A 27,687-nucleotide genomic window follows, 5' to 3' on the forward strand; every position below is an offset into this window, starting at 1 on the left:
CTTACATTAACACTGCAAAGAAGTTACAGTCACTGGCTGTAAAATGCTTTGGGACATCCTGTTTGATGTCTAAATGCAAATTATTTTCATTGTGTATGCAATGCCCTTGTTGTTATGTCTGTCCATCATGCAAAAAGTGAATTATGCATGCACTTATTCTCCTGGCTGACTCTTCAATTTACTCCCAGCTTGGTCCCCCTAACTGCACCTCCCAGGTCTGTATATCAGAAGCACTAGCCCTGTTTGTTAACTTGGATTATTGGGAATTTGCTTTTGTTTGTTGCTACTTTAAGAATTTTATTGCTTTTCTGGCACCATGCCCTACTCATCCATCACCACTGTTTTTGCTGCTCTACATTTCCAACTCCCAACATATCAAATTTAAAATCTTCACTCTCGCATTTTAACCCTCCATTGCCTTGCCCGAAACCTATTTCTGTAACTTCCTCCAGCACGCTAGCTCCTGCAAACTCTTGAGTTCTCCGATTCTGACCTCTTTCGAATTCCCTTCCTCTTTATATCACGTGCTGTGTGTCCTCAGCTGCCCAGCTTGCAGGCTCCAGAAATTCCTAGATTAAATCTTTCCTCTCCACCTTTTTAGATTTTCCTTGGCTTTTCTTTCTCAACGGTCCAACTAACTCTTCCTTTGGCTTAGTCCTTGTTTTGGTTTATACTTCTGTGAAGAGCATTTGGATCACATTTCTATGCTATAGGCACTAAAGAAGCAGGTCAATGTATATTTTCCCCCACAATTCCTTCCTTCGGCTATCATAAATTCTCTTCCCTGTTAACATCTGATCCCATCAAACTTACAAGTCTTACGTTTTCACTTGCGGGAGTCAGATTCCATATGCGGATGGATGGAGGCAGGTTTGTGTAGCGGATCAAGTTTATGGGGTTTGATAATGGCCTTGCTCCCATTCCCCCCAGTGAGATGTTCTTAGAACCTGGTGGTGAACTCTACTTTAAGGATATGGAAGCAGTTTAAGAAGCATTACAAGCTGAGTGGCATGTCATTGTTGGTCCTTGTCTTCAATAACCATTTATTTATAGGGGTTGCATACAACATTTAAGTCATGGGAAGGAAAGGGCCTTGAGTATTTTGGGGATCTGTTCACGGAGGGACGGTTCGCCAGTTTGGAGGCACTTTCAGCAAAATTTCAACTGTCGGCCGCACTTGTTATAGACAAAATCGTTCAACTGAAAGTAGCAGAAGGCGGTGGGAGAGTGGGGGAATCATTTCAATGGGGGTTGTCTTGCTGGGTGAGAAAGGAGGGGGAGCTGGGACTTACTTCGGATGAGGACATGTGATGTGAGGCCCTTTGTAGGGTGAATTCCACTTCCTCCTGTGCGTGACTTTGCCTAATTGGGCTCACCTAACTAAGGCAAGGATGAATGAGTTCTTCATGGGAGTGGCGGACAGCTGTCAGCGGTGCTCTCATGGACCTGCTAACCACACCCACATGTTCTGGTCATGTCCAAGGATGGCAAGCTTTTGGGTCTCCTTCTTTAGCACCATGCCAGTGATTTTTTAAATTCTTTTTTTTCTTTTATTTATTTTTCATAAATTTAGAGTACCCAATTCTTTTTTCCAATTAGGGGGCAATTTAGTGTAGCCAATCCACCTATCCTGCACATCTTTGTGTTGTGGGGGTGAAACCCATGCAGACACTGGGAGAATGTGAAAACTCTACACGGAAAATGACCTGGGCCGGGATCGAACCCGGGTCCTCGGCGCCGTGAGGCAGCAGCGCTGACCACTGTGCCGCCCCTAATTCAGCGATTCTTAATATTGACCTGGGGCCTTCTCTGTTGGTGGCCATTTGCAGGGTGACAGACTCGCTGGGCTACAAACCGAGCTGGATATTCTTGCCTTTGCCTCATTGATAACTTAGAGACTAATTCTGCTGGAATAATGATCTTCCCCTCTGCCCAGTGCCTTGGTCTGATTGGGTGATCGCAAGGAATTTTTGTATCTGGAAAAGGTGAAGTACACCATTAGGGGGTCGGTGGATGGGTTCTACCTGAGGTGACAGCCATTTATTTCCTTCTTTAAAAGAGTTAGTCACCATTAGCTATGGGGGTGGGTAGTTATTATTATTGGGGCAGGTTATTTTTGTCTTTCTTTGGGTGGAATTTACATGATTGGTTATTGTCTTCCCTCACCCCTTTTTTTTTGCGACAATGTACTGTGTAATATTCATTTTCTGGGCTGTTTTATGTGTTGGATATAAATGAAAATTTTCAATTGGATTTTATTTTAAAATTCATATTTACTCTTCGCCTCCATGCTGTCCAGCCTCCCACTCTCCTGACAAACAGTTTCCCACTTGCCACAGACATCCTTTCCCACTTGATGCTCTGTACCCGATTTCTACTTGCCCCGTTGATGCTTTCAAACCAGCTCGCCACTGTCTCAACTAGGTTAAAGTTCTTCTGCGAATGAGACACACCATTGTTCAGTCTCAGTAATTGCTAATTTTCCGATTCTTCTCTTCTATATATTGACCCCTGAAAACAGATGTTTACTTATTGCATGGCAAACCACATCAATGGAATCAAATTAGCACAGCTCTTGTGTTGGGCCACAGGCTAATGAGCCAAACGTATGTAGCACAATCTAAGCGTGTGCTTTAAACCCCAGCCATTGAATTGTCTGTCAAAGGAAAAAAAATACACCTGGCCCAAATCCATTCCTCCAAATCAGCTGTCAACCAAAGCAACATTACCCCAAATTGATTCCCTCTTCTGTGCCAGAAGGTTGTGAACTACTTGGGAAGATATTTCAAAAAGAAAGACATAAGCAACAAATCTATTTTCCTTGGCTACCATTCATAATGATCAGATCAGGCATCAGCTATGGGATTATTAATTTACGTGACGTATACAATTGTTTAGGTTTAGCCATTGTATATCTGCAATGTGCAACCACCTAGCTGTTGCTACTACAAAACAAAAAATCCAAACAAAGGTGAAGTACATATTGCTGAATTGCTTCCAAATGAGAGAAGAACAATTTTGATTAGCTGCTGGTGGATTAATACACAGGGGAACTGTGAAGGAGACCTCGCTGAGCTGTACATTAAATGCACAAACCTGAGCTGGATTGGCTCTGATGCAGTAGCATTACCTGGTCATATAATCAAAAGTACAAGAATTGTAGTTATTTGGGATGTATCTTTTTCATTTTAGCACCAATTTGGGGGCATTTATTGTTTTTTAACCTGCATCTTAACCAACCAGTTTTACGTTTTTAACTTCAGGTTGTAGGATAAATCTCTTAAATTTAATCCTTTTAATTTTTCCAGAAAATAAACAGACGGCTGCATTTGTCCAAAACGAAGCACAGTAAATTCAATGAATCTGGCCAACTGGCTTTCTTCTATTTGTTCTCCTTTATCTGGGGAGGAAGCATCCTGACTGGAGTAAGAATATACCAAATATTTCATTCTAAAGTTTGTACTAAATTAGAAAGGCTCTAATTTACTGATTTTTCTTTTTCTTTGTCTTTTCCATCCCAGGAAAAATTTACAACAGATCCTACTCTTTTATGGGAAAGATATCCACACTCTCGCATGTTGTAAGCACATTTTCCTAATCTATGAATGGAAAGCAAATACTTCATATTTTTTTTAAATTGCTATTGTGTTCGGAAAGAAGAATCGTATCGGAGAAGTTACTCAGAATTTTATTCCATGTTTAACTCTAAAGCTGTATTCAGCCTTTCCAATAGAGCGACTGACACTGGTTGATGCTGTTTTCTGCTGGGTCTTGTTGCAGCATATCCACACGATAAAACCACGATTAGTGAACACTTCTGTTTCCACTGTGCTGCCAAAATGCAGCACATACAAATTCCTTGGTCAATCAGTACATTGTTTCCCAAACGAGGTTCCGTGGAACCATCCAAGGGTTCCGCAGTAGGTCCGGGCGTTTTTAAATTTGGGAAAAACTACCTTCCAGTTTGTCTAATCAAGGTGGTTTTTCACTTAGTCCGCCTATCGGGAGCCAACTAACAGCAGCCAATTCACTGAAAAGCTGGCCTCTGACTGGATGAGCTGGTCATAATGGGCAAATGCGGGCGAGAGCAAAGTCAACTCGATAGCACGAGAGAGAAGCAGAGGAGGAGGAGGAAGAGGGTGGGAAAGGTGTGCGAGTGTGATATCCGAATCCATCTCTCCAGCAATACTCCTTTTTCTAAACTTTAGCGTGCCCAATTCTTTTTTTCCAATTAAGGGACAGTTAGCGTGGCCAATCCACCTACCCTGCACATAAGAACACAAAACAATCTAGGAGCAAGAGTAGGTCACCTGGCCCCTTGAGCCTGCTCCGCCATTCTGTAAGATCATGGCTGTGTGGACTCAGCTCCACTTACCTACCCGCTCACCACAACCCTTAATTCCTTTACTGTTCAAAAATCAATTTATCTTTCAACATTCAACAAAGTAGCCTCAACTGCTTCACTGGGCAATGAATTCCCTTTTGGTGAAGAAGTTCCTTCTCAACTCCGTCCTAAATCTGCTCCCTTTAATTTGAGGCTATGCCCCCTTGTTCTAGTTTCACCCGCCAGTGGAAGCAACCTCCCTGCTTCTATCTCATCCATTCGTTTCATAATTTTAAATGTTTCTATTATAAGATTTCCCCCCCCCCTCCCCATTCTTCTAAATTCCAATGGAGTTTTATAGGCCATAAACTGCTGCATCTATCCAGTCACCTTCAATGATCTATGCATATTCTACCCCTATTTTATATTATCCATCCATGGTTCTTCCTACCAAAGTGCATCACTTTCTGCATTGAATTTAATCTATCCACCCATATTAATAAAGACCGACCAGTTGCAGTCAGTCTGCACGCATCTGTAAGAAAAATCTTTGGGTTGGGAAGATGTGAGATTTGTGAAGAAGGTGTTTGGGGCCATTTCCTACTTGGACACACATGAGCTGATTGTGGGGGGGGAAGTGGAACTTGGTGCGGGAGCCATGATTGGACAGATCACGGCCATGCTCGCTGGTCCCATCGGTGGGGGGGGGGGCGAAGGCGCTGTCTGGGCTAATGGTGGAAATGGGAGGGGTGGATCCTTGGAGGTTCCTGCACCCAAGGGAATGGGAGTACTCGTTTTTCTCAGCAGTCCATAAGGTATACTCGTGGATCGACTTTTTTGTGGTGGGAAAGGCTTTGCTGGCTGGGATCAAGGGGTCGGAACACTCGGCAAATGCAGTGTCAGATCACACTCCGCATTGGGTGGATATGGTACTGGAGAAGGGGGTAGCGCAGAGGCCAGGGTGGAAACTGGATGTGGGTCTTTTGGGGAACCAAGTGTTCTGTGAGAAAATTGAAAAGGTAATTAAGGAATATGTAGGTTTCAACTGTATGGGTGAGGTGTCGAAGGCAGTTGTTTGGGAGGCTCTAAAGGCGGTGGTGAGGGGTGAGGTAATTTTGTTTGAGGCCAGGGTGGACAAAGAGGAGAGGTTGGAACGGCAGAGGGTAATAGATGAGATGTTGGAGGTAGATGGGAGTTATGCAGAAGATGGGGACCCAGCGAAGCTAGAAAAGAGGAAGGAACTACAGGGGAGCTTTGACCGACTGTCCACCAGGAAGGCGGTGAGCCAACTGAGATGAGCAAGGGGTGCAGTTTATGAACATGGCGATAAGGCAGTTACGTATGTTTGCAGGTCAGCTCCGGAGGGAGGCAGCGGCAAGGGAAATTCTTCAGGTGAGGGATAGGGGAGGGAAGGTGGTGGTGGCTCCGGAGCTGATTAACAAGGTTTTTGAGGAATTTTATGAGAGGTTGTACAGGTCTGAGCCACCCGGGGGAGACCGTGAGATGCAGGAATTTCTAGATGGGTTGGAGTACCCGAGGCTAGGGGAGGGGGACATTAGAAGGGGCAATAGTGGAGCAGGAGATAAAGGATGCGATTGGGAGGATGCAGTCGCGGAAGGTGGCAGGGCCGGATGAGTTTCCGGTGCAATATTATAAAAAATACAAGGATAAGTTGGCACCTCGATGTGGGGATGTTTGAAGAGGCGATAGGGAAGGGGGTGCTGCCACAAACCTTTGGGCAGGCATCGATTTCACTGTTGCTAAAAAAAGATAAGGATCCAACGAAGTGTAGGTTGCATAGGCCCATATCACTTCGGAATGTGGACGCAAAAATATTGGCGAAGGTACTGGCGGGTAGGCTGGAGGAGTGCTTCCCGAAAGTGATAGGTGAGGATCAGACGGGGTTCGTGAAAGGGAGGCAGCTGTTTTCGAACATTAGGAGGGCTTTGAATGTCGTTATGGCACCGGCGGAAGGGAAGGAAACAGGTGGTTGTGGCATTGGACGCCGAGAAGGCGTTTGGCCGGGTAGAATGGAGGTACTTGATGGCAGTTCTGGAGCGGTTTGGGATTGGACCAAGGTTCGTGAACTGGGTAAAGCTATTCTATAAGGAGCCAAAGGCAAGTGTCCGCACAAACCATATCAGCTCAAGATACTTTTCTCTCTACCGTGGGACAGGCAGGGATGTCTTATGTCCCCCTGCTGTTTGCACTTGCGATTGAGCCGTTGGCCATCGCATTAAGAAGTTCGGGAGCATGGAAAGGAATAGTGCGGGGAGGGGATAGAGCATAAGGTGTCCTTGTATGTCGACGACTTTCTGCTGTATGTGACTGAACCGAGTGCGTCGATAGGAGGAATATTGGAACTGCTGCGAGTATTTGGGTCTGTCTCTGGGTACAAGCTGAACCTGGACAAGAGAGTATTTTGTGGTGTCTCGGCTGGGGGTGGGGGCAGGGGTTTGGGGGGGGCTGCCATTCCGGAGGGCAGGGTCTCACTTTAGGTATCTGGGGGTGCAGGTTGCCTGGGAGTGGGGGAGGCTTCACAGGTACAACATCACTAGTTTGGTGGCGAGAGTGAAAGCCGATCTGGCAAGGTGGGATGGTCTCCCTCTGTCACTGGCGGGTCAGATACAGGCGGTTAAAATGAATGTATTGCCGCGATTTCTGTTTATTTTTCAATGCCTACCGATTTTCCTCCCAACGGCTTTTTTCAGGGAGATTGAGGGAAGGGTTACCTCGTTCATATGGGGAGGGAAGGTGGCCAGAGTGAGAAAGATGCTGCTATAGAGGGGAAGGCAGGCAGGGGGTTTGGGTCTGATGGGTAATATAACTGATGTACTACTACTGGGCAGCGAAGGTACTACTGTGGAGAAGGTGCGGAGCTGGGTCAGAGGGGTTGATTCCCAGTGGGTCAGAATGGAGGAGAGTTTGTGCAGGGGGTCGGGACTGAAAGCACTAGCAACAGCGCCGCTCCCAATAGCTCCGGGGAAATACTCAGGGAGTCCAGTAATAATAGCTTTATTGAAAATCTGGAGGCAGTTTCACCAACACTTCAGGTTGGGGGCAAGGTCAAGGGAAATGCCGGTTCGGGGGAACCACAGATTTGAGCCAGGGAGGTGGGATGGAAGTTTTCGGAAATGGGAAGAGAAGGGGATTAAGACGCTAAAAGATTTGTTTCTTAGGGGTCGGTTTGCAGGATTGAGGGAGCTGGAAGCGAAGTATGGGCTGCAGCAGGGAGAAATGTTTAGATACGTGCAAGTTCGGGATTTTGCCAGGAAGGAAATACAGAGCTTCCCGGAGGAACCGACCTCCACATTGCTGGAGGAGGTGCTGACGACAGGGGGACTTGAGAAGGGGGTTGTGTCAGCAGTGTACGGAGCTATTTTTGAAGAGGATAAGGCACCACTGGAAGGGATCAAAGCAAAGTGGGAGGAAGAGTTGGGAGAGGTTATAGAGGAGGGGGGTCTGGTGTTGGGTGTTCCGGAGAGTAAATGCCTCCACCTCATGTGCGAGGTTGGGGCTGATACAGCTGAAGGTGGTATACAGTGCGCACCTCACGAGGGCGAGGATGAGCCGATTCTTTGAAGGGGTAGAAGATGTGTGAGAGGATACTGGAAGGAGGTTTTTAGGGTAATTTCTAAGGTGGTGCACGTTAAGGGAGGCCATATTCGGGGTGTCGGACCAGCCAGGGTTGGAAACGGGTGTGGAGGCAGATATCGTAGCCTTCGCCTCGTTGATCGCCCGAAGGCGGATCCTGCTGGGATGGAGAGCAACCTCTCCACCCTGTGCCCTGGCGTGGCGGGGGGACCTGTTTGAATACTTGACCATTGAGAAGGTTGAGTTTGAACTGAGAGGAAGCTCAGACGGATTCTACAAGTCATGGGCATTATTTATTATGCACTTTCAAGAACTGGATAACATCGAACTTTAGTTGGGGGGGGGGGGGGTTGTGTAATTAAGGATGACTATGGGTAATCCCTGATTCCTTTTTGTCATTTGTTTATGTAAACATGCGGGCTGATGTTTGGGGGTTGGTGGGAGGATGGGATCGTTGTTATTGTTATGGGGATTGACATATCTGTTGCTGATTATTGTTTTATTGTTGGTGGGTGTAAATTTGGGAGAAAATGTGAAAAAGGAGAATAAAAATAATATATGAAAAAAATTAGAGATTAAAGTAAATATAATTCAACAATTATAAAGGGTAATATAACTCTTTATTAACCAAATATGTTTTCACATTAATCATCAAGCGTAGGTGGGTCTTGGCGGGATGGGAGTCGGTGATTGCACTATGTTTGTTGTTCGTTGTACATTGTTTTTATACTGTTGCTGTTTGTAATGCCAAAAAATACCTCATTAAAATTGTTTATTTTAAAAAAAAAAAGGAAAATCTTTGGGTTGTGGGACTGAGACCCATGCAGACATGGGGAGATTGTGCAAACTCCACACGGACAGTGACCGGGGGCCAGGATCGAACCCAGGTCCTCTGCGCTGCGAGGCAGCAGTGCTAACCACTGTGTTGCCCCTCTCCAGCAACACTGTTAATTTTAAATTAATTTGTGAGCAAAGAGGCAGCAGCACACCTCCCATTAAAAAAAAAGTCAAAAAGCAAGGCAAGACTTAAGGATAACACTTAAATAAGATACCATTTTAATTATAAACGTATACTTAAAAGAAATAGAAATGCCTTGTAACTGTTTTTATATGTTTATTATGCAAACAATGTTTTATGGTTTAACTCTTACGCATAATAAGATTGTTCTTCGGGGTTCTGTCAGTACATTTGGCAGGTCAAATGAGTTCAGTGGCTGGAAAGGTTTGGGGAAACTCTGGCCTTGTAAATGACGAGGCCACTTGTAGCCCTTAAGCTATTTAGGTCAGGTTTAGAAACACCAACTTTTATAGTGTGATTGTAATAGTCAAGGCGATCTCAACTGGAGCAGCTGGAGTATCAATGATGGAGCGGTTCCTACTTCTGGGAATGCACATTTTCTTTTATTGAGTAATTGGTGAATATCTATTCCCCACCCCCGCCTCTCATTAGTTAATCTGTCCTAAATTAACAGTAAAAATAAGCGTACAGTTTTTAATTTGGAGAGGAATTTTACACTGCATGTTGTTCATCTCGTGATTTTTGCTCAAAAGTGCATACATGGACATTAAATGCACCAACCATAGCAATGATACTCCCTGCAGCTAAATAGCCTGTTGATCCCTCGTAGTCTTGGTGAATACGTGAGCATGGATGAAATGCTGGAGGGCAATGGGTGCCAATAGAATTGCACTTCAGTGAGCGTTTGCATTTTTAGGAGGGGAGGATAAAGAAAGTAAGGAAAGGATCAACATTTGACAGTGCTAATAAAAGCAAACAAGAAAATAGTCTTGTAAACTAGAACAGGTCATTACTTATTCCATTTGATACTATTTGGATGAAGGACTCATGGACACAATATAACAGGTGTTTTAACTAAGAGGGAATTTAATTGAAAATTTTGGCTTAATATAATTGCAGCTGGACTTAATTTAAAACACCTTAACCAATGGAGGAGAGAATTTGTTGCAGTTTCTTACTGAACGGAGCCCTTCCTGTTTGACAAGGGAAGTAGTTTTGTGAAGACCTGAGTGACTGAAAAAGAGGGAGGTGGAATCTGCTGGGTGGAAGAAATATTTTTTTCATAAAAGGGGAATAAGACAATTAAATTTGAAAAAGAAGAGTGTAAAAAGCCATCAAACCCAATATCGTTGAATATAATTCTGTGACTATATTAGTCAGAAAATGCAGTGGGATAGACATACAGCATAACTTGAGTGGTTGGTAACCTGAACAAGAATTATTTGTGTAGTAGCAAATTGTCGAGACAGTTTGGGCTACCTATTGGTTTGAAGAGGTATTATCTCCCCAAATCCGATAAATTAAATGTATAGTTGTCATAATTATATTCAGGAATTTTCTCCTGCCTATCCTTTCCCCAGTTAATATTCACTTTTCAGTGACCGTGAGATAATGGGCAATAAATGGAGGCCTAGCTAATGACACTCGCACCCTGTGAAGGAACAAAAGAAAATTGCATGTTCCTCTTTTGAAAATGAAATTGTAATGGTTGTCCAGAACTTCCTGTATAAATATCTTTTTAATGTCAACTGGATACTGAGCAGTGAGAAAATATGCTAATATAGATCTATCTGATCTATTCTGGCAATTCCAAGAATATGGTTACAATTACCCGCCACTGATTTTTTTCCGCCTCTCTACTGCTGTTTGGTTCCTTCACGGTTTTTTGTGTCTCCTTGTCTTCTTCCATTTCTCCCTATTTGTTTTGAGTTGCACGGAGCATGTCGTTGTCAGAGGAGCTCTTCCTATTTCCTCAGTCACATTTTTGCATCCCTAACCTCTTTGTTCTTATCAGCCTGGCATTTCCATTTCAACTCCATATTTCCACTATCCATTTCCCTTTTTACCAATCCATCCCCACCCACACTTTCTTTTTGAATTGCCTATTTACTCCCTGTATTCTCTCCACCACCTTGCTCCACTGCCATTTCACTGACTTTTAACTTTCCATTCACTCTTGTTTTCACTTACACTTGTTTTCTTTACGTTTCGGTAACGAGGAGACCCCAGATCACACTCCCATTCTTCCTCTTCATCTTCTTCTGAAAGCATTGACCATGCTATTGCTAAGAACCCCGCTGATGTTACCTGCGAGAGTGTGACTGAAGGATAACTTGAAACACTTTTTTAGTGGTTTATTTTTGATCGGAATAATGTGAGGAGCAGTGCACAACCCAGTGAGGAACCAGTCTAGTTGTTATTTAAACAATTAATAAAGAATATTTATTAAAATAAAAGAAAGGAAAAAATACCCAGCAAAGATCAATATACACTATAATACTTAAGTATATGACTGACTAAACACACGGGGCGGAATTCTCCCATCGGGAGACAAACAGCCGACGCCGGAGCGAAACCCGGAGTGTTTCACTCCGGCATCGGAGGCTGCTCCTCGCCCCCTAGTCTCCCCGGGGGGGGGGGCTAGCAGCAGTGGCGCGTGAATTCCGTGCGCCGGGCCTTGATACTTGCGTTAAAGCGGCGCGCCGGGAATGATGCGGCTGGCGGCGCCCAAGTGACGTCAGCCGCGCATGCGCAGGTTGGCCGGGGCAACCCATGCATGCGCGGTTGCCGTCTTCCCTCCGCTGCCCCACAAGTCATGACGGCTTCATCTTGCGGGGCAGCAGAGGAAAAAGAGTGCGTCTTTTAGAGACGACAGCCTGACGATAGGTGGGCACCGATCGCGGGCCAGACATCTGCTGAGCACGCCTGTGGTGCTCAATCCTCCCTCCGCCCCCCCACAGGCCCCACACTCACCGGTCGTGCGCTGTTCACGCTGGCAGCGACCAGGTGTGGTTGGCGCCGGCGTGAACCGGTTGGGTTCAGCAGGCCGCTCGGCCCATCCGGGCCGGAGAATCGCCGGTTTTATATATATTATCCTCACAATGCTGCTTGGGTGACCAAGTCTGGGAAAATGTCTCTTCCTGGTCAGTGAAGGCACAAAACTGTATATTTTAGAGGAGAATATCTGCAACCTGTCGTAGCTCTAAATATTAGCTGGAACGGGCCTCTGGGCTTGGATCCCAGACGGAACTGACCTATCTGACTGTTGGATGGAGATCTAGCTTCCTTACCCAATGAGTGTGCAGTTATAATGTCCAATCTCTTCGCTATTTCCCTCTGTAAATTCTGCTATCTACCTTGTTCAACTTTTCAATGTGTCTACACTCCTGCTAATCTTGTTACACAGCAAATTGCAATGAAAATAATATTCCTCTCGATACCTACTACTTTTGTTACTTTTCTCTTATTTTATTTTTATCTCAAATTCACTGTTAACCTCATTAACTTCCCACTATCCTGACAGATATGCTTCCATGGACACCAGCACAAAAGTAGCAATTTTTCATGTGTAGGCTTTAATGGGAGACTGTTGGCAAACTGTTCAACTGTGAGGTGTGACATGACCTCAATCTAAAATCATCTGTCAGTGTGCTTTTCTAGCTGGTTAATTATTTAAAAAATGAACTCTGGCTGATTTTAAACTAAGGGTGGTGGGAGGGGGTTGCAAAATCAGTTGTCTCATCCTAACTGAGCAGCAGTTCCAAAGAACAGTTACATTGGACTTGAAACATTAGCTTTGTTTCTCCCTCTACATATGCTGCCAGATGTGCTGCATTTTCCCTCCACTTTTGTTTTGATTTCGGGTCTCCAGCACCCGCAGTATTTTTGCTTTTATTTTAGTGTGGAGTTCTTTGTGAGCCTGCTTGAAGTCCCGACAGCACCCACTACTGAGATGTAGTGCTGCAGGACTTGTGGGCAGAGATGTGGAGGTCCCACCTTCTGCCTGTTTAGTCTGCCAGCAGTATGTTGTGCCTGTGGGGCGGGCTTTTTTTTGGTCTGTCGGCTGCCAGCTGACTCTTGCAACATAGGACAAGTGATTGATTTTTGTTTTAAATGAGGGGGCAAAGATCTAGAGTATAATGTGGGAAAGAGTAAAATTGTCCATTTTGGTGTGAAGAATGTTTTTTTAAAAACTGAAATGTTGAGAGATGTTATTTTATTTCTTAAAAAAGTTGAGAGGACCCAATTCTTTTCTTTTTCCAATTAAGGGAATATTTAGCATGTTAAATTCACCGATGCTACACTTTTTGGGTTGTGGAGGTGAGACCCACACAGACAGGAGGAGAATGTGGAAACTCCACACAGACAGAGTCCCGGGGACAGGATCGGCACCCTGCTCCTCGGTGCCGTAAAGCAACAGTGCAAACCACTGCGCCACCGTGCCACCCGACAAGTGATTGATTATTTTCTTTTTTTTTATAAATTTAGAGTACCCAATTCATTTTTTTCAATTAACGGGCAATTTTGAGTGTCCAATCCACCTACCCTGCACATTTTTGTGTTGTGGGGGCGAAGCCCATGCAAACACAGGGAGAATGTACAAACTCCACACGGACAGTGTCCCAGAGCCGGGAATGAACCTGGGACCTCGGTGTCGTGAGACTGCAGTGCCAACCACTGCACCACCGTGCTGCCCTATTCAGGGGCAATTTAGCATGGCCAATCCAGCTAACCTACACATCTTTGGGTTGAGGGGGAAAACTCCATTCAGACACGCGACTAGTGGTTGAAATCCAGTCCAAGGCTCTTTTGCTGATGTAGCAGTAAGTTTAATTGAAGAAGAAAAGTGTTTACATGTACTAAGTTGAAAGGACTAAGGAAGATGTCCCCTTTCACTCGTCTGCAGCTTTGGCAGGTCCTATACCCCGAATGTGGCTACTACGGGACAGGGCCCCAACTCTTGTCTTCAGAATTGCCAATATGGTGTTGAAAAAGGAGACCCAAAGCCCACCAAGTGGGACAGGATCAAAACATGAATGTGGTTAGCTGGCCCCCAATTATTTTTTTAGGGGCAATTTTTGCCCCAATCAAGGGACAATTTAGTGTGGCCAACCCACCTAACCTGCACAACTTTATGTTGTGGGGGTGAAATCCACGCAGACACGGGGAGAATTTGCAAACTCCACACAGTGACCCGGGGCCAGGAACGAACCTGGGTCCTCAGTGCCTTAGGCATCAGTGCTAACCCCTGCACCACCGTGCCGCCCCGTATGCAGATGATGTTTTGTTATATGTGAAGGGGTCATAAATCTAAAACTCAGTTTAAATGTCAGAATCAGTTGATGAGTATCTAGATCCTGTATTGCGGCCAACAACCTTAGATTTGGATTAATTGCCATGTATAGCGAGGTACAGTGAAAAAGGATTGTTCTGCATACAGTCCAGGCAATTCGTTCCATATATGAAAACATTGGACATGCAATAGTATATGTAAGACATATACATAAAATAGCATGGTTAGAGATAATGGGCGAAATTCTCCGACCCCCAGCAGGGAAGTGGTGGGGGCAGGAATCTCGCCCCGCCGATCGGAGAGGCCCCTGCGGCGATTCTCCGGCCCGGATGGGCCGAGGTCCCGCCGCTGGGAGGCCTCTCCCGCCGCCGAGGTTTAAACCACCTCTGGAATGGCGGGCTCAGTGGCGCGAGCAGGCCCCCGGGGTCCTGGGGGGCGGGGGGCGATCGGACCCCGGGGGGGTGCCCCCACGGTGGCCTGGCCCGCGATCGGGGCCCCCCGATCAGGGGCCGGGCCAGTGCCCTGGGTGCACTATGTTCCTCCGCCATGGCGGAAGCGGAAGGGAACACCACATCGCGCATGCACCGGCAGTGACGTCAGCGGCCAGCTGCCGCTGACGTCACTGCCGGCGCATGCGCCGACCGGCGAAAGCCTTTCGGCCAGCCCCGCAGCCGGCGGCGCCGGGTGTTTGCGCCAGTCTTCTGGTGCAAACCGCTCCGGCGCGGGGCTGGCCCCCAAAGGTGGGGAGAATTCCCCACCTTTGGGGAGGCGTGACACCTGAGTGGTTGGCGCCACTCCCCTACTCCGGCACCCTCCGTCACGCCGGGTAGGGGAGAATGCCGCCCAATGTTAGTGTTAGAATTAAATTTTAAAAGGTTAGTACAGATCTAATACATGTAGGAAGAGAATATGTTGGGGAGAGCTCACAGAGTCGCCATTCTCTGGTGCCATCTTGCAACTGCCTCATAAATGCCAGATCATCCCAATTTGGGGCATACACATTTACAAAGACCACTGACTTGCCCTCCAATGTACCTGTGACCATCACATATCTACCAACCATCAGGTCTTCCTCCCAGCCCTGCACATTCCAGGTAACTAGTCTTGTTAGGGGTCCTCTCTTAGCCCTTAAATCAGCCATTTCCAGCATGATGAGTCCTCATTAGAATTTCTAGGTTCCAGGCCCACCTAAGGTGGCCACCAGCCCCCTCCAAAGGACAGGGCAAAGAAAATCCCTGGTCACTGATGGCTCGCTTCTCTCTCTGTCTCTCTCGCTCTGTGTTTCTCTCTCACTGTCTCCCCCCCCGGACACAAAACAAATACCAGGTCCAACAAATCGGAGGCCCTCTCCCCACCCTGCTCCCGTTCACTAGCCTGCACCTCCTGGCTGGTGAGAGCCCTCATAGGGTCCACACCCATAGAACCATAAGACATAGGAGTGGAATTAAGCCACTCGGCCCATTGAATCTGCTTCGCCATTCAATCATGGCTGATATCTTTCTCATTTGTATTCTCCTGCCACCTCTTCCCCCCCCCCCCCCATAACCCCTGATCCCCTTATTAATAGAGAGAGAGAGAGAAATACAGCACAGAACAGGCTCTTCAGCCCACGATGTTGTGCCGAACTTTTATCCGAGGTTAATCATAGAATTTTGGACACTAAGGGCAATTTATCATGGCCAATCCACCCAACCTGCACATCTTTGGACTGTGGGAGGAAACCGGAGCACCCGGAGGAAACCCACGCACACACGGGGAGGATGTGCAGACTCCACACAGACAGTGACCCAAGTCGAAATCGAACTTGGGACCCTGGAGCTGTGAAACAATTGTGCTATCCACAATGCTACCGTGCTGCCCTTAAGAAGAAATTAATCTACATTCCATCATTTTACCCTAATCCATATACCTATCCAATAGCCGCTTGAAGGTCCCTAACGTTTCCAACTCAACTACTTCCACAGGCAGTGCATTCCATGCCCCCACTACTCTCTGGGTAAAGAACCTACCTCTGACATCCCCCCTATATGTTCCACCATTTATCTTAAATTTATGTCCCCTTGTAATGGTGTGTTCCATCTGGGGAAAAAGTCTCTGACTGTCTACTCTATCTATTCCCCTGATCATCTTATAAACCTCTATCAAGTCACCCCTCATCCTTCTCCGTTCTAATGAGAAAAGGCCTAGCACCCTCAACCTTTCCTCGTAAGACCTACTCTCCATTCCAGGCAACATCCTGGTAAATCTCCTTTGCACCTTTTCCAAAGCTTCCACATTCTTCCTAAAATGAGGTGACCAGAACTGCACACAGTACTCCAAATGTGGCCTGACCAAGGTTTTGTACAGCTGCATCATCACCTCACGACTCTTAAAATTAATCCCTCTGCTAATGAACGCTAGCACACCACATGCCTTCTTCACAGCTCTATCCACTTGAGTGGCAACTTTCAAAAATGTATGAACATAGACCCCAAGATCTCTCTGCTCCTCCACATTGCCAAGAACCCTACCGTTAACCCTGTATTCCGCATTCATATTTGTCCTTCCAAAATGGACAACCTCACACTTGTCAGGGTTAAACTCCATCTGCCACTTCTCAGCCCAGCTCTGCATCCTATCTATGTCTCTTTGAAGCCGACAACAGCCCTCCTCACTATCCACAACTCCACCAATCTTCGTATCATCTGCAAATTTACTGACCCACCCTTCAACTCCCTCATCCAAGTCGTTAATGAAAATCACAAACAGCAGAGGACCCAGAACTGATCCCTGTGGTATGCCACTGGTAACTGGGCTCCAGGCTGAATATTTGCCATCCACCACCACTCTCTGTCTTCTATCGGTTATCCAGTTTGTTATCCAACTGGCCAAATTCCCCACTATCCCATGCCTCCTTACTTTCTGCATAAGCCTACCATGGGGAATCTTATCAAATGCCTTACTAAAATCCATGTACACCACATCCACTGCTTTACCTTCATCCACATGCTTGGTCACCTCCTCAAAGAAGTCAATAAGACTTGTAAGGCAAGACCTACCCCTCACAAATCCGTGCTGACTATCCCTAATCAAGCAGTGTCTTTCCAGATGCTCAGAAATACTATCCCTCAGTACCCTTTCCATTACTTTGCCTACCACCGAAGTAAGACTAACTGGCCTGTAATTCCCAGGGTTATCCCTATTCCCTTTTTTGAACAGGGGCACGACATTCGCCACTCTCCAATCCTCTGGTACCACCCCTGTTGACAGCGAGGATGAAAAGATCATTGCCAACGGCTCTGCAATTTCATTTCTTGCCTCCCATAGAATCCTTGGATATATCCCGTCAGGCCCGGGGGACTTGTCTATCCTCAAGTTTTTCAAAATGCCCAACACATCTTCCTTCCTAACAAGTATCTCCTCGAGCTTACCAATCTGTTTCACACTGTCCTCTCCAACAATATGGCGCTTCTCGTTTGTAAATACTGAAGAAAAATACTTGTTCAAGACCTCTCCTATCTCTTCAGACTCAATACACAACCTCACGCTACTGTCCTTGATCGGACCTACCCTCGCTCTAGTCATTCTCATATTTCTCACATATGTGTAAAAGGCCTTGGGGTTTTCCTTGATCCTACCCGCCAAAGATTTTTTATGCCCTCTCTTAGCTCTCCTAATCCCTTTCTTCAGTTCCTCCTGGCTATCTTGTATCCCTCCAGCGCCCTGTCTGAACCTTGTTTCCTCAGCCTTACATAAGTCTCCTTCTTCCTCTTAACAAGACATTCAACCTCCCAATCAACCTCCCAATCAAGAACTTATCGATCTCTGTCTTAAAGACACTCAGTGATTTCCACAGATTCACCACCCTTTGACTGAAGAAATTTCTCCTCATGTCTGTTTTAAAGGATCGTCCCTTTAGTCTGAGATTGCGCCCACTGCTTCTAGTTTTTCCTATAAGTGGAAACAACCTCCCCATGTCCTCACTATTCAGGCCTTGCAGTATCCTGTAAGTTTCAATAAGATCGCCCCTCATCACCCAAAAGGAAACAGGAAACAAAAACATAATCCTCCTGGCCCATCCTCCATGCGCAAATGCCTGAGCCCACTGTGTTCCACTTTCCACTGGGGCCATGCAGTTCACACTATCATTTTAGTGGGGCCTTGGCCCCTCACCCTCAGAAAATCCCCCCCGCCGTCTGGAAACCGATTAACACACCGTACCATAACGTCCCCAACAAACCCTTCTCATCTTCCTCTTTAAGAATCCCATTTGGCCCTCTTCAGTCGAGTCCCAGTCCTTTCGCCTTAATGAAGGCCTCCACCTGCTCTGGCGTGTCGAATTAGGGATCTTTTTACTCCATTGTGACTCCCAGCCTTGCTGGGTACACCACCCCGAACTGCACCTCTTGTGTAGTGCAGACTTCGCCTTGTTAAAGTCCGCATGCCACTAGTTTGGCCCCAATGTCCTGGTAAATTCAAACTGTTTCCCTTGCACTCGATGTTCGGATTCTTCTTGGCCAAATCCAGGACTTTTTCCTTCTCTAAAAGCTATGGAAACAGTTTATCACTGACCGTGGCGGCTCAGTGGGCCCTATCCAACTCTGGAGTGTTGAACACTTCACCTGCCCCTATCTGGCTGAATCACAGCTTGGTATGGCAACTGTTCGGCCCAAGTCCGTAAGAAACTGCAGAGTCGTGAACACAGCCAAGTCCATCACGTGAACCCGTCTCCCATCCGTTCACTCTGTCTACACCTCCCGCTGCCTTGGGAAAGCAGGCAGAATAATCATTAACACCTACCACCTGGGTTATTCTCTCTTCCAACTACTTTTCACGGGCAGGAAATCGAAAAGTTTTAGAACACACACCTAACAGATTCAAAAACAGCTTTTCCCCTGCTGTTACCAGACTTCTGAAGGACCCCACACATCTTCTCTACTGAGCGGTACTACACTCCTGTATGCTTCATCCAATGCCTGTATCTATGTATTTACATTATGTATTTATGTTTGCCCTATGTTTTTTTTTTCATGTATAGAATAATCTGGTCTGTATGCAGAACAATACTTTTCACTGTACCTCTGTACACGTGACAAACAAATCCAAATCGGCAAGAGCTGTATCGCCAGTGCGAACAGCAGTGGCGATAACGGGTGCGTCTGCCTCGTTCCTTTATGCAAACCGAAACTCCATGAACCCATCTCGTTTGTCCGTACACTCGCAACCGGGACCACGTACAACAGATGCACGCATGCCACAAACTTCAGCCCAAACCCAAACCTTCCCAGAACCTCAAACAGGTACCGCTGCTCCACCCAGTCGAAAGCCTTCCCCGCATCTTTAGATACCACTATCCTACAGTACCCGTTCCCGCGACGGGGTCATGATCACATTTAATAACCGCCTAATATTACTGGAACGTTGCCTGCCCTTCACAAAGCCCAATTAGTCCTCTGGAACCACCCCTGGGATGCATCCTTCTATCCTCCCCGCCACTAACTTAGCCAACACTTTCACAAATGTATTCAACAGTGTTATGGGCATATATGACCTCCACTCTGGGTCCTTCCTTTCTTCGGAATTAACGTGATCATCGCCTGTGTTAGTGTCTCTGGCAGCTCCCCCTGCTCCAGCACCTCGCTAAATGCCCCCTAATAAATGTGGTGCCAACTCCATTTTAAACTCCTTGTAGAACTCTGGCGGCTAACCATCCGGCCCAGGGCCTTCCTACTTCATGCCTTTTATGCTCTCCATCACCCTCTCAACTCTAATGGCACCTCCAGCGCCTGCCTCTTTTCCTCATCCAGTGTGGGAATTCTAGCTCATCCAGAAACAGCCCCATATTCCCTTCCTCACCCACTCCTGGATCGGCCCTATACATTTTCTCTTAGCAGTCCCTGAATGCCATTTATCTTCCCAGCTTTGACACTTACTCCCCTTCCCTATCCATGCTCTCAGGATTTCTCTGGATACGGCCTGCCTCTGCAACTAATGGGCCAGCATTTGGCTCACCTTTTCTCCATATTCGTACTGCACCTCACCTCGCCCTCTGTCCCTGCCCAACAGCCTTTCCCGTCGTCAACCTGTCGAACTGCCCCTGTACCACCTTTCTCTTCGCCAATCCCTCCACGGTGGGGGCCCTCAAATATTCCCTGTCAACCTCAACTATCTCGTCCAATAATCGTCCATGCTCCTATCTCCATGCACCTTGAACGACATAACCCACCCCCTCCCCCACGGAATCACCGCCTTCAATGCCTCCCAGAATGTGGCCGCCGGTACCTCCTCATTGTGGTTCAGCTCTACATAGTCTTTAATCATCGACAGCTTTTTGCAGAGCCCCCTGTCCGCTAAAAACCCCCAGATGTAGATGTGGAGGGAGGGGGGCATGGTGGGAGAGAGGTGGAAGGGGGAAACAAAGGGGAGAAAAGGTAAGGAAAGGGTGATAAGATAGGAGGAAAGAGTGGGGGGAAAATATATATAAAGAAAGATGAGAAAGAAATAAAAGGTAAAAGATAGTTCAAATGAAATGGGATGAAAACAAAGGGGTCAAGGTGGGGTAGAGCTAATAATCTCTATTATTAGGGGCTGGTTTAGCTCACAAGGCTAAATCGCTGGCTTTTAAAGCAGACCAAGCAGGCCAGCAGCACGGTTCGATTCCCGTACCAGCCTCCCCGGACAGGCGCCGGAATGTGGCGACTAGGGGCTTTTCACAGTAACTTCATTGAAGTCTACTCGTGACAATAAGCGATTTTCATTTCATTTTCATTTCATAATCTGAAGTTGTTGAATTCGCTGTTAAGACTGGAAGGCTGTCGCGTGCCTAACCGGAAGATGAGATCCTGTTCCTCCAGTTTGCGTTGAGCTTCACTGGAACACTGCAGCAGCCCAAGGACAGACATGTGGGTATGGGAGCAGGGTCTTGTGTTAAAATGGCAAGCAACTGGGAAGGTTAGGGTCCTGAATACGCACCGACCGAAGGTGCTAAGCAAAGTGATTACCCAGTCTACGATATAGAGGAGACCACATTGGGAGCAGCGAATGCAATAAACCAAATTGAAAGAGGTACAAGTGAAATGCTGCTTAACCTGGAATGAGTGTATTGGGCCAGCATTCCAAGTAGGAAGTGTGCACGTGGGCAAATTTGTTGAGGACAATTTGGGGTTAAATAGAATCCCACATGACTGAATAATTACTTGGGCTTATTTGGAGAGTGAACACTTGAATGAGATACCAGTGTGGTGTTAAAAAGCTGTGGATGATCAAGACTAAGCTATATAGAATTTTATTAGGTTAGAGTATTGAGGGTTGTGGAGCAAAGTTTGCTAAATGGGGTTGAAATAGAGATCATGCATGATCCAGTTGATTGTTGGAACTTGCTGAAGGAACTGAATTGCCTACTCCTGTTTGAGTGTAAGAATCAAGGCTTTTAAGAGAAGGATTGAGAAAACAAACTTGGCAGGGCATGTGTGCGAGAATATAATACGTTAATAACAACCAGATTGTGTACACATTCTATTTGAAAATGTGGTGCCACAAAATAGATTTTCATTTAAATGACTTCTGACTGATCATTCATTTTAAATCATAGTAATTCAGTCTGTGGAGGATCATGGACACAGAATTCTTTGTTTTAAAACCAAATCCATAGTTTGCAAACTGAAATAAGGCGGCACAGTGGTTAGCACTGCTGCCTTACAGGGCCAGAGACTTGGGTTCAAATCTGGCCTTGGGTGACTGTGTGCAGTTTGCATGTTCTCCCCCTCTGTGTGGGTTTCCTCTGGGTACTCTAGTTTCCTCCCGCAGTCCAAAGTTGTGCAGGTGAAGTGGATTGGCCATGCTAAATTGCCCCCTTAGTGTCCAAAAGGTTAGGTGGAGTTATGGGGATAGGGCAGCGTGGTGGGCTTGCCTAGGGTGCTTTTTCAGAGAGTTAGTATTGACCCAATGGGCCAAATGGCCTCCTTCTGCATTGTAGGGATTCTATGATTCTTTGAAATATGTATAATTGATTATATAACTGCTATACTGTACTCAATATATTATTTGGTCCAGCTTTCAGGTGAAATTTTTCTACATTTGCCAGATTGCCTATTGGCTCCACGCGTTACCAGAGCTCTATTTTCAGAAAGTTAGAAAGGTAATTGTATACCCATTTGTTATTTACACTATCAAAAATGATCTAAACATGTGAAGCCAAATTCATCAACGGAATTTTAATATAGTATAAAAAAAGCACGCCGTAAGTTGAAAGTCAATTTTGGAGTGGCTTTCCAATCAGTGTTGCCTGAGGAACTGATTCTCAATGTTCAAAAGGAATGTTGAATTGTATGTACACTCTACTGAACTCTCTGTCTAGTTCATTGCTGGTGCATAAACGTGTTCCTTCATGACAAATATTGTGGAACCCACAACTATATTTTAAAAATGATTTTCAGTGGTGTGACTGCTTCTGAAGTCGTCCAACTGTTTTGCTGCTTATCCAGAGATTTTAACACTACTCTTTTTTGGCAAGTCTACCTCCCTCATTCTGTGCACCGTGATGATCCATTCTTGATTGTTTCACCGTATTAATTTACTTCCTGTCGTCTCTCAATCCATTTGATTTCTTGCCTTTATCTTCACCCATCACATCAACTCCTGAGCTCATAGCCAGTCCCTTGACCTCACCATTTTATGCACTGCTGTGAATATTTAATCCCACGTTATCTCTATTATCACCCCTGTCTCCCTGCTTATTTTATACTCCATTATGGTTAACTTCACAGTAAAGCAAAATTATTTTCCCAAGCCTGTCATTAATTTGATCTCCAAACTCCTATGACTCCCTCCTCTGTCTTTCAACAATCAATGCCGCTGTTCATCTGCAAAAGATGCTTTCACTTCTGCCTTCAATACCTTTTTCCTGCTTAAGACACTTGCCAGTGTCAGGTTTCACATGCAGTCTAATGACATACAGCTTTACCTCTGCTCTGTTTGATTCAGTAGTGAGCTTCAGGATATGATTCCATTAACTACCAACCGTGCCCATTTATATCATTCCATTACTCCACTCTTATGCCGTCATCAGTTGTTGGTGCTTCTTTCTTGCATGTATCCCACTTTTCTTTTTCCATAAAGTCAAAATATCTAGCATCCCGGCTGCCTGCATCCTATCTGGCATTCCCATCCTCCCTGCTGCGTTCATACCCCATCATACCTCTGCAACATTCTCCAGCCTTGTGCTCTTACCATGTTCTCTAATTATCTCACTCTCAGCTCTTGTTTGCACTTTTCCTTTTTCAGTAGTTAGAACATTCAGTTACCTTGATTCTGTTCCATGAAACTCCTTCCCAATCTCCTCTATCACCCTCGCCAACTTTAAAAACCATAAAACAGCCATCTTTGACCAAGCTCTCAGTCACTTCTCAGCTTTAAGCAATGGCTTGGTGCCTATCCTTTCTGAAGTTTGAGTCATTTTTCTACGGAGAAATGTTGTTTCTGTTTTAATTTAACTTTGTCATAGAGTGTAAATAATGTCAGAGTGTAAATAATACATGTGCAACAGAACAAGCTCGCCATGGGAATGCAGGAGCAATGCAATGGTGACCATGTCTTTCTTTGGGGCATGTGAGATTTATCATTAGTGTTTGCACTGTTGTGCAACATACCTCTCAATGGCCTAAGTCTGACATTTGATGGACTTAGTTTACAAAACACAGACATAGCTGATGAAGAAACAGAGGCGTGGCACTGCAGCGACTGGAAACAATTATTTGAATGCTCATTTATCCAGGATTTACTATTTGCTACAGCTGGATTGCATTGATGCCAAAAGCTGCTGTGCAGTTCAGCTTCCATCTTATGATACCACCATTCCGCAAGTTATGTTGTATATCCATGCTGAGGTCCAGAGGATAGTGGCAATGAGTTAGATGTTTCATGGTGTTTATTTATCATTCGTTGTACAGCTCCTGGTAACCATATTTGCTGATAGTCTAATGAATAATTAATGACACAGATCCTTCCTTATGCAGGAGGTAAGTGAGTTAGAGTTGACTCCAAGCTGGCTCACTGTCAGTGGAACAGTCAATCTATTTTGGCAGACATTCTACCACATTCCTTGACCCAGGCAAGTCTGCAGTAATCAGCTATATGGGTTCCTTGATAGTTGGATAAGGAGAGGTGGATCTCTAGGGACTGTGATTCTTTTGCCTACAGAAAAGGCCAATACTATCATGGGCAGAGTGTTCCAGGCTTTACCAGAGCTTTATGCTGACAAGCTAATGTGAATTTAACGAGTTAGACTACTGTGCACAATTGGCGATCTCTAAGCCTTTGCACCCAAGCTCTAACTTTGGTGTGTAGAATATGTCCCTATGTCAAGAATGTGATGCACGGCATGGCAAGCAAACTGAAACTACCTAATTTGATATTTCAGCCATTTAGTTTGGAGATGCTGAACAAGACTGGTTTTCCCTATCTGTCAGATGCCCAAAACAATCAAGAAAAACAATAGGCACTGGTGTGAGAATTTGCATATACATTTCACATTTTTCTTTTGTAATTTGAGTGGAAATATAACCCACTAATATATTGTGTGCATGTGAACTTGTAATAAATGAGTTGAACAGAAATATTGTGCTGACTATTTTTTCTGCACTCCTTTTAAAAAGTGTTGTTGACTTGATCTGCCGACATTTGTGAATGCTTCCAGAAAATGGAGAACAATACATAGATATTAAATAATGACTGAAAGATCAAGCGTAGGATCAAGTCTGAGATCAGGTGTTAATGTCTGTTCTTGTCAGATTGGATCTACTTCCTTTTTGTGGGGGCTATGAATTGGATTTAATTTGAAGCAAGCAAGGAGATGGATTGAGGTCTTGTCCTGTCACTCTGTGCATTGACTTTGTAATTCTGAGAAAGGAATAAAATAACCATTTTTTAAAATTGTGATTTAAAGTTAATTATTTTTAAGCAGGATTATATAGAATGATTTTGAATGCAAGGAAATGATGTGTGGGCTACTTTTTATTGCATTGTTAATGTAGAATTTATTTGCTGCTAAATTATGTTTTGATTTTTGTGTATCTTTTCTGAAGTCCTCCTTTACTATTCCTCAAGTAAGAAAGCAGACAAATGGCTCGGCGATCTGCTCCAAAGCCTCTGCTAATCCAGTTTTTCATTTTTACTGCAAGGTGTGCAAGAGTGGTTGAGGTGAAGCTCCTGACTTCACCCTGCCTCTAGGAAAGCAACTGAGTCCTTTTCAGCTTCATCTTCTGATGACAAGGCTGGTATTGGGAACAAACCCTCTAGGGAATTGAGGCAAATCTGTACCTGCTTCACGGCACATATGGTGTCTTTTCAACTTCTTAATTTCCTTTCCTCATATGTTTCAAATTGTTGAATCTTGCAGGAGGATATCGCTCGACAGCTGTACTACATTTGCCTTTACATATTCCATGTCACTGGTGCCTATATATTAAAGTAAGTTTTTAGCATGTGCCTGACTCATTTATTTTAAAATTTGATACAGTCATCAAATTTTGTTATTATTTCTGTCTAGCAAAACTCTGATTATTTGCAGAGGAAATATCTCCTCCACCCTAATGGAAAGTATAATAGGTAGTTGGAGTTCCCTTGAACAAGGAGCACATTGATCCACTGTTCAGGAGTGCAAGAAGCCCCCTTGTTTATGACCCTCCTTGTTTCTTTTCAGAACTTTCTGGAGTTATTCTTAAGCTCACCAAAATCTTTTTTTGAAAGGAAGCAGAATGTAAGGCCTGTTGATCAGTACACTGCTCGTGCATCCCTTTCCTCCAGTGATTTCTCCTAACTGTTGCCACTGACTCTCTGCTTCCTTTGACACATTGTTCTCCTTGCATTCTATTTCTATTCAAATTTTTGGTGCTAGAGAATATAACCAACTTAAAAGATTTCAAGACAAATGGTACATGGGTATACAAGGAAAGCGGCTAATCAGACCATTGTGCACGCTATTCATTGTGAACCTTTCATTGCTCCCTTTGATAGGCCTACTAATATTTATGTTTGAAAACTTGTTTAGATAATATGAACAGGTACAATTGAAATTTCATTGTATTAAATTAGAATAAAATAACAAATGGATTACTTTGCAGCCTACAGGCTGGGCCGTAATATTTTAACTTGCATCTGACCATACTGATTGTTGCTTTGGTCCAATTTGGATCACTGACAAATTTTCGCATTCTCCAATCTTTTTGTTTCAGTCAGACTAAAAAATACAATAAATTTGTCAATTGGAAGGTATACTCTAGTTTTGAAAGTCAACTCGGATTAAGGAGATGGGTTTTCCCCCGTTAACTTTATGAACACATTGCTTGCTTGCTACGATACAGTACAATGTATTTGCATGATCAATTTTTGCTTAAATCATTCAGCCGGAACGTAGTAAAGAATGCTCTCTTAACTAGTTTCTAGGAAATAATGTGACCAATGTTTGACATTTGCCTGATCAAACATAGTCAACTTGCTTAGGAGCCTTACATTGTAAGAAATCATACTTACGACATTTGTTAGATGCTGCCAATCCACTTAGTAGAAGTGCTTGCTAACAGATCAGTAGTGTTTTTCTATGTGATGTTATTGATGACATTGAACAAATGGACAGTGAGGGTTTTTAAACAATTGCTCCCTTTTTGTAATATTTCATGCACTGCCTGTATCCCTCTTGCTGTATTTCTTGAGTGCAAACTTTGCAATGTCCAATGTTGCAATAGATTTTCACACATGTAAAAGTGCTTACGACAATGTTTCTTTAAGTGACTGATGCCTGTGATGACCGGTGGAATGAAATACATTATATGGATGCGACTGTTTCACTGTGGCTATTCACTTTAGATTAAAAGTTACAGTCCAACATGACATTTCGAACATTACAGCATTCTTGTATCTTATTTAAGTTTGGTTTTGAGATTTAGTTTTTCTTACAGCCTTCACCGACTGGGCTTGATTCTTTTAGTGCCGCATTATCTGGTGGAGCTCTTGTTTCATGCATCACGACTATTCTACTTCAGTGATGAAAACAAACAGAAAGGGTAAGTGTAGTTTTGTAGACTTACTTCTAGGAGTATGAACAGTTTGGAGTACACCAGATATTTTTCTCATTTTGTCATGTATATACATAAGTGTTCCCACCATGAAACAGCAAATTTATCCAGATACGTTATTGGACCCCTCCTTCAAACCAAGTTAGCTAATCACAGTAATGGCTAAAGTAGTGACAAGAGAACAAGAAAGATTTAAAGGAAATATGACAAGGCTAGCAGGAAATATAAAATGAAATAATGACTGTTTTAACAATAAGAAGTGAAGTTAGAGAGGTGCAAATGCTTAAAGGTGGAGGAAAATGTAATTATGCAGCAAGACTGTATAATGGGAGATATTTATACCTGTTTTTTAAATAATAGAAGTAGGAATGCAGGTGCACTAGAGGATGTGGAACGAAAGGTAAGTAACAAAAGGAATTAATACTGTAAAAGTTGGTAGAAAACCACTGGATCCTGATAGGATGCACCCTTTGCTGTCACAGGTGAGCAAGAAGATTTGGTACATTTTTTCCAAGTCTCCGTGGGTATGCAAATTGTGCAGGGGGAATATACCACTTTTCTGTTCAAGAAAGGACAAATAATAAGCAGGGCTAATTAATATAATGTAACTGTAATGTCATAACTGCCT

The 27,687-nt window shown here is 44.6% G+C and overlaps 1 protein-coding gene across 4 annotated transcripts in view; it reads left to right on the plus strand.

Moving 5' to 3' along the window:
• LOC119969650 (translocating chain-associated membrane protein 1-like 1) overlaps positions 1-27,687 on the plus strand; it is a 109,514-nt gene that overhangs the window by 55,198 nt on the left and 26,629 nt on the right. For all 4 annotated transcript variants that reach the window (XR_005461437.1, XM_038803582.1, XM_038803584.1 and 1 more), the window contains 5 exons: positions 3,309-3,425; positions 3,522-3,580; positions 22,042-22,126; positions 25,385-25,455; positions 26,943-27,047. Coding sequence is in view for 3 of the 4 variants with exons in the window: in XM_038803582.1 (XP_038659510.1) it covers positions 3,309-3,425; positions 3,522-3,580; positions 22,042-22,126; positions 25,385-25,455; positions 26,943-27,047 (437 nt within the window). In the remaining variant the exon portion in view is untranslated. The remainder of the gene's footprint in view (positions 1-3,308; positions 3,426-3,521; positions 3,581-22,041; positions 22,127-25,384; positions 25,456-26,942; positions 27,048-27,687) is intronic.

Source organism: Scyliorhinus canicula, chromosome 7 (assembly GCF_902713615.1).
Source record: "Scyliorhinus canicula chromosome 7, sScyCan1.1, whole genome shotgun sequence".
NCBI lineage: Eukaryota > Metazoa > Chordata > Chondrichthyes > Carcharhiniformes > Scyliorhinidae > Scyliorhinus > Scyliorhinus canicula.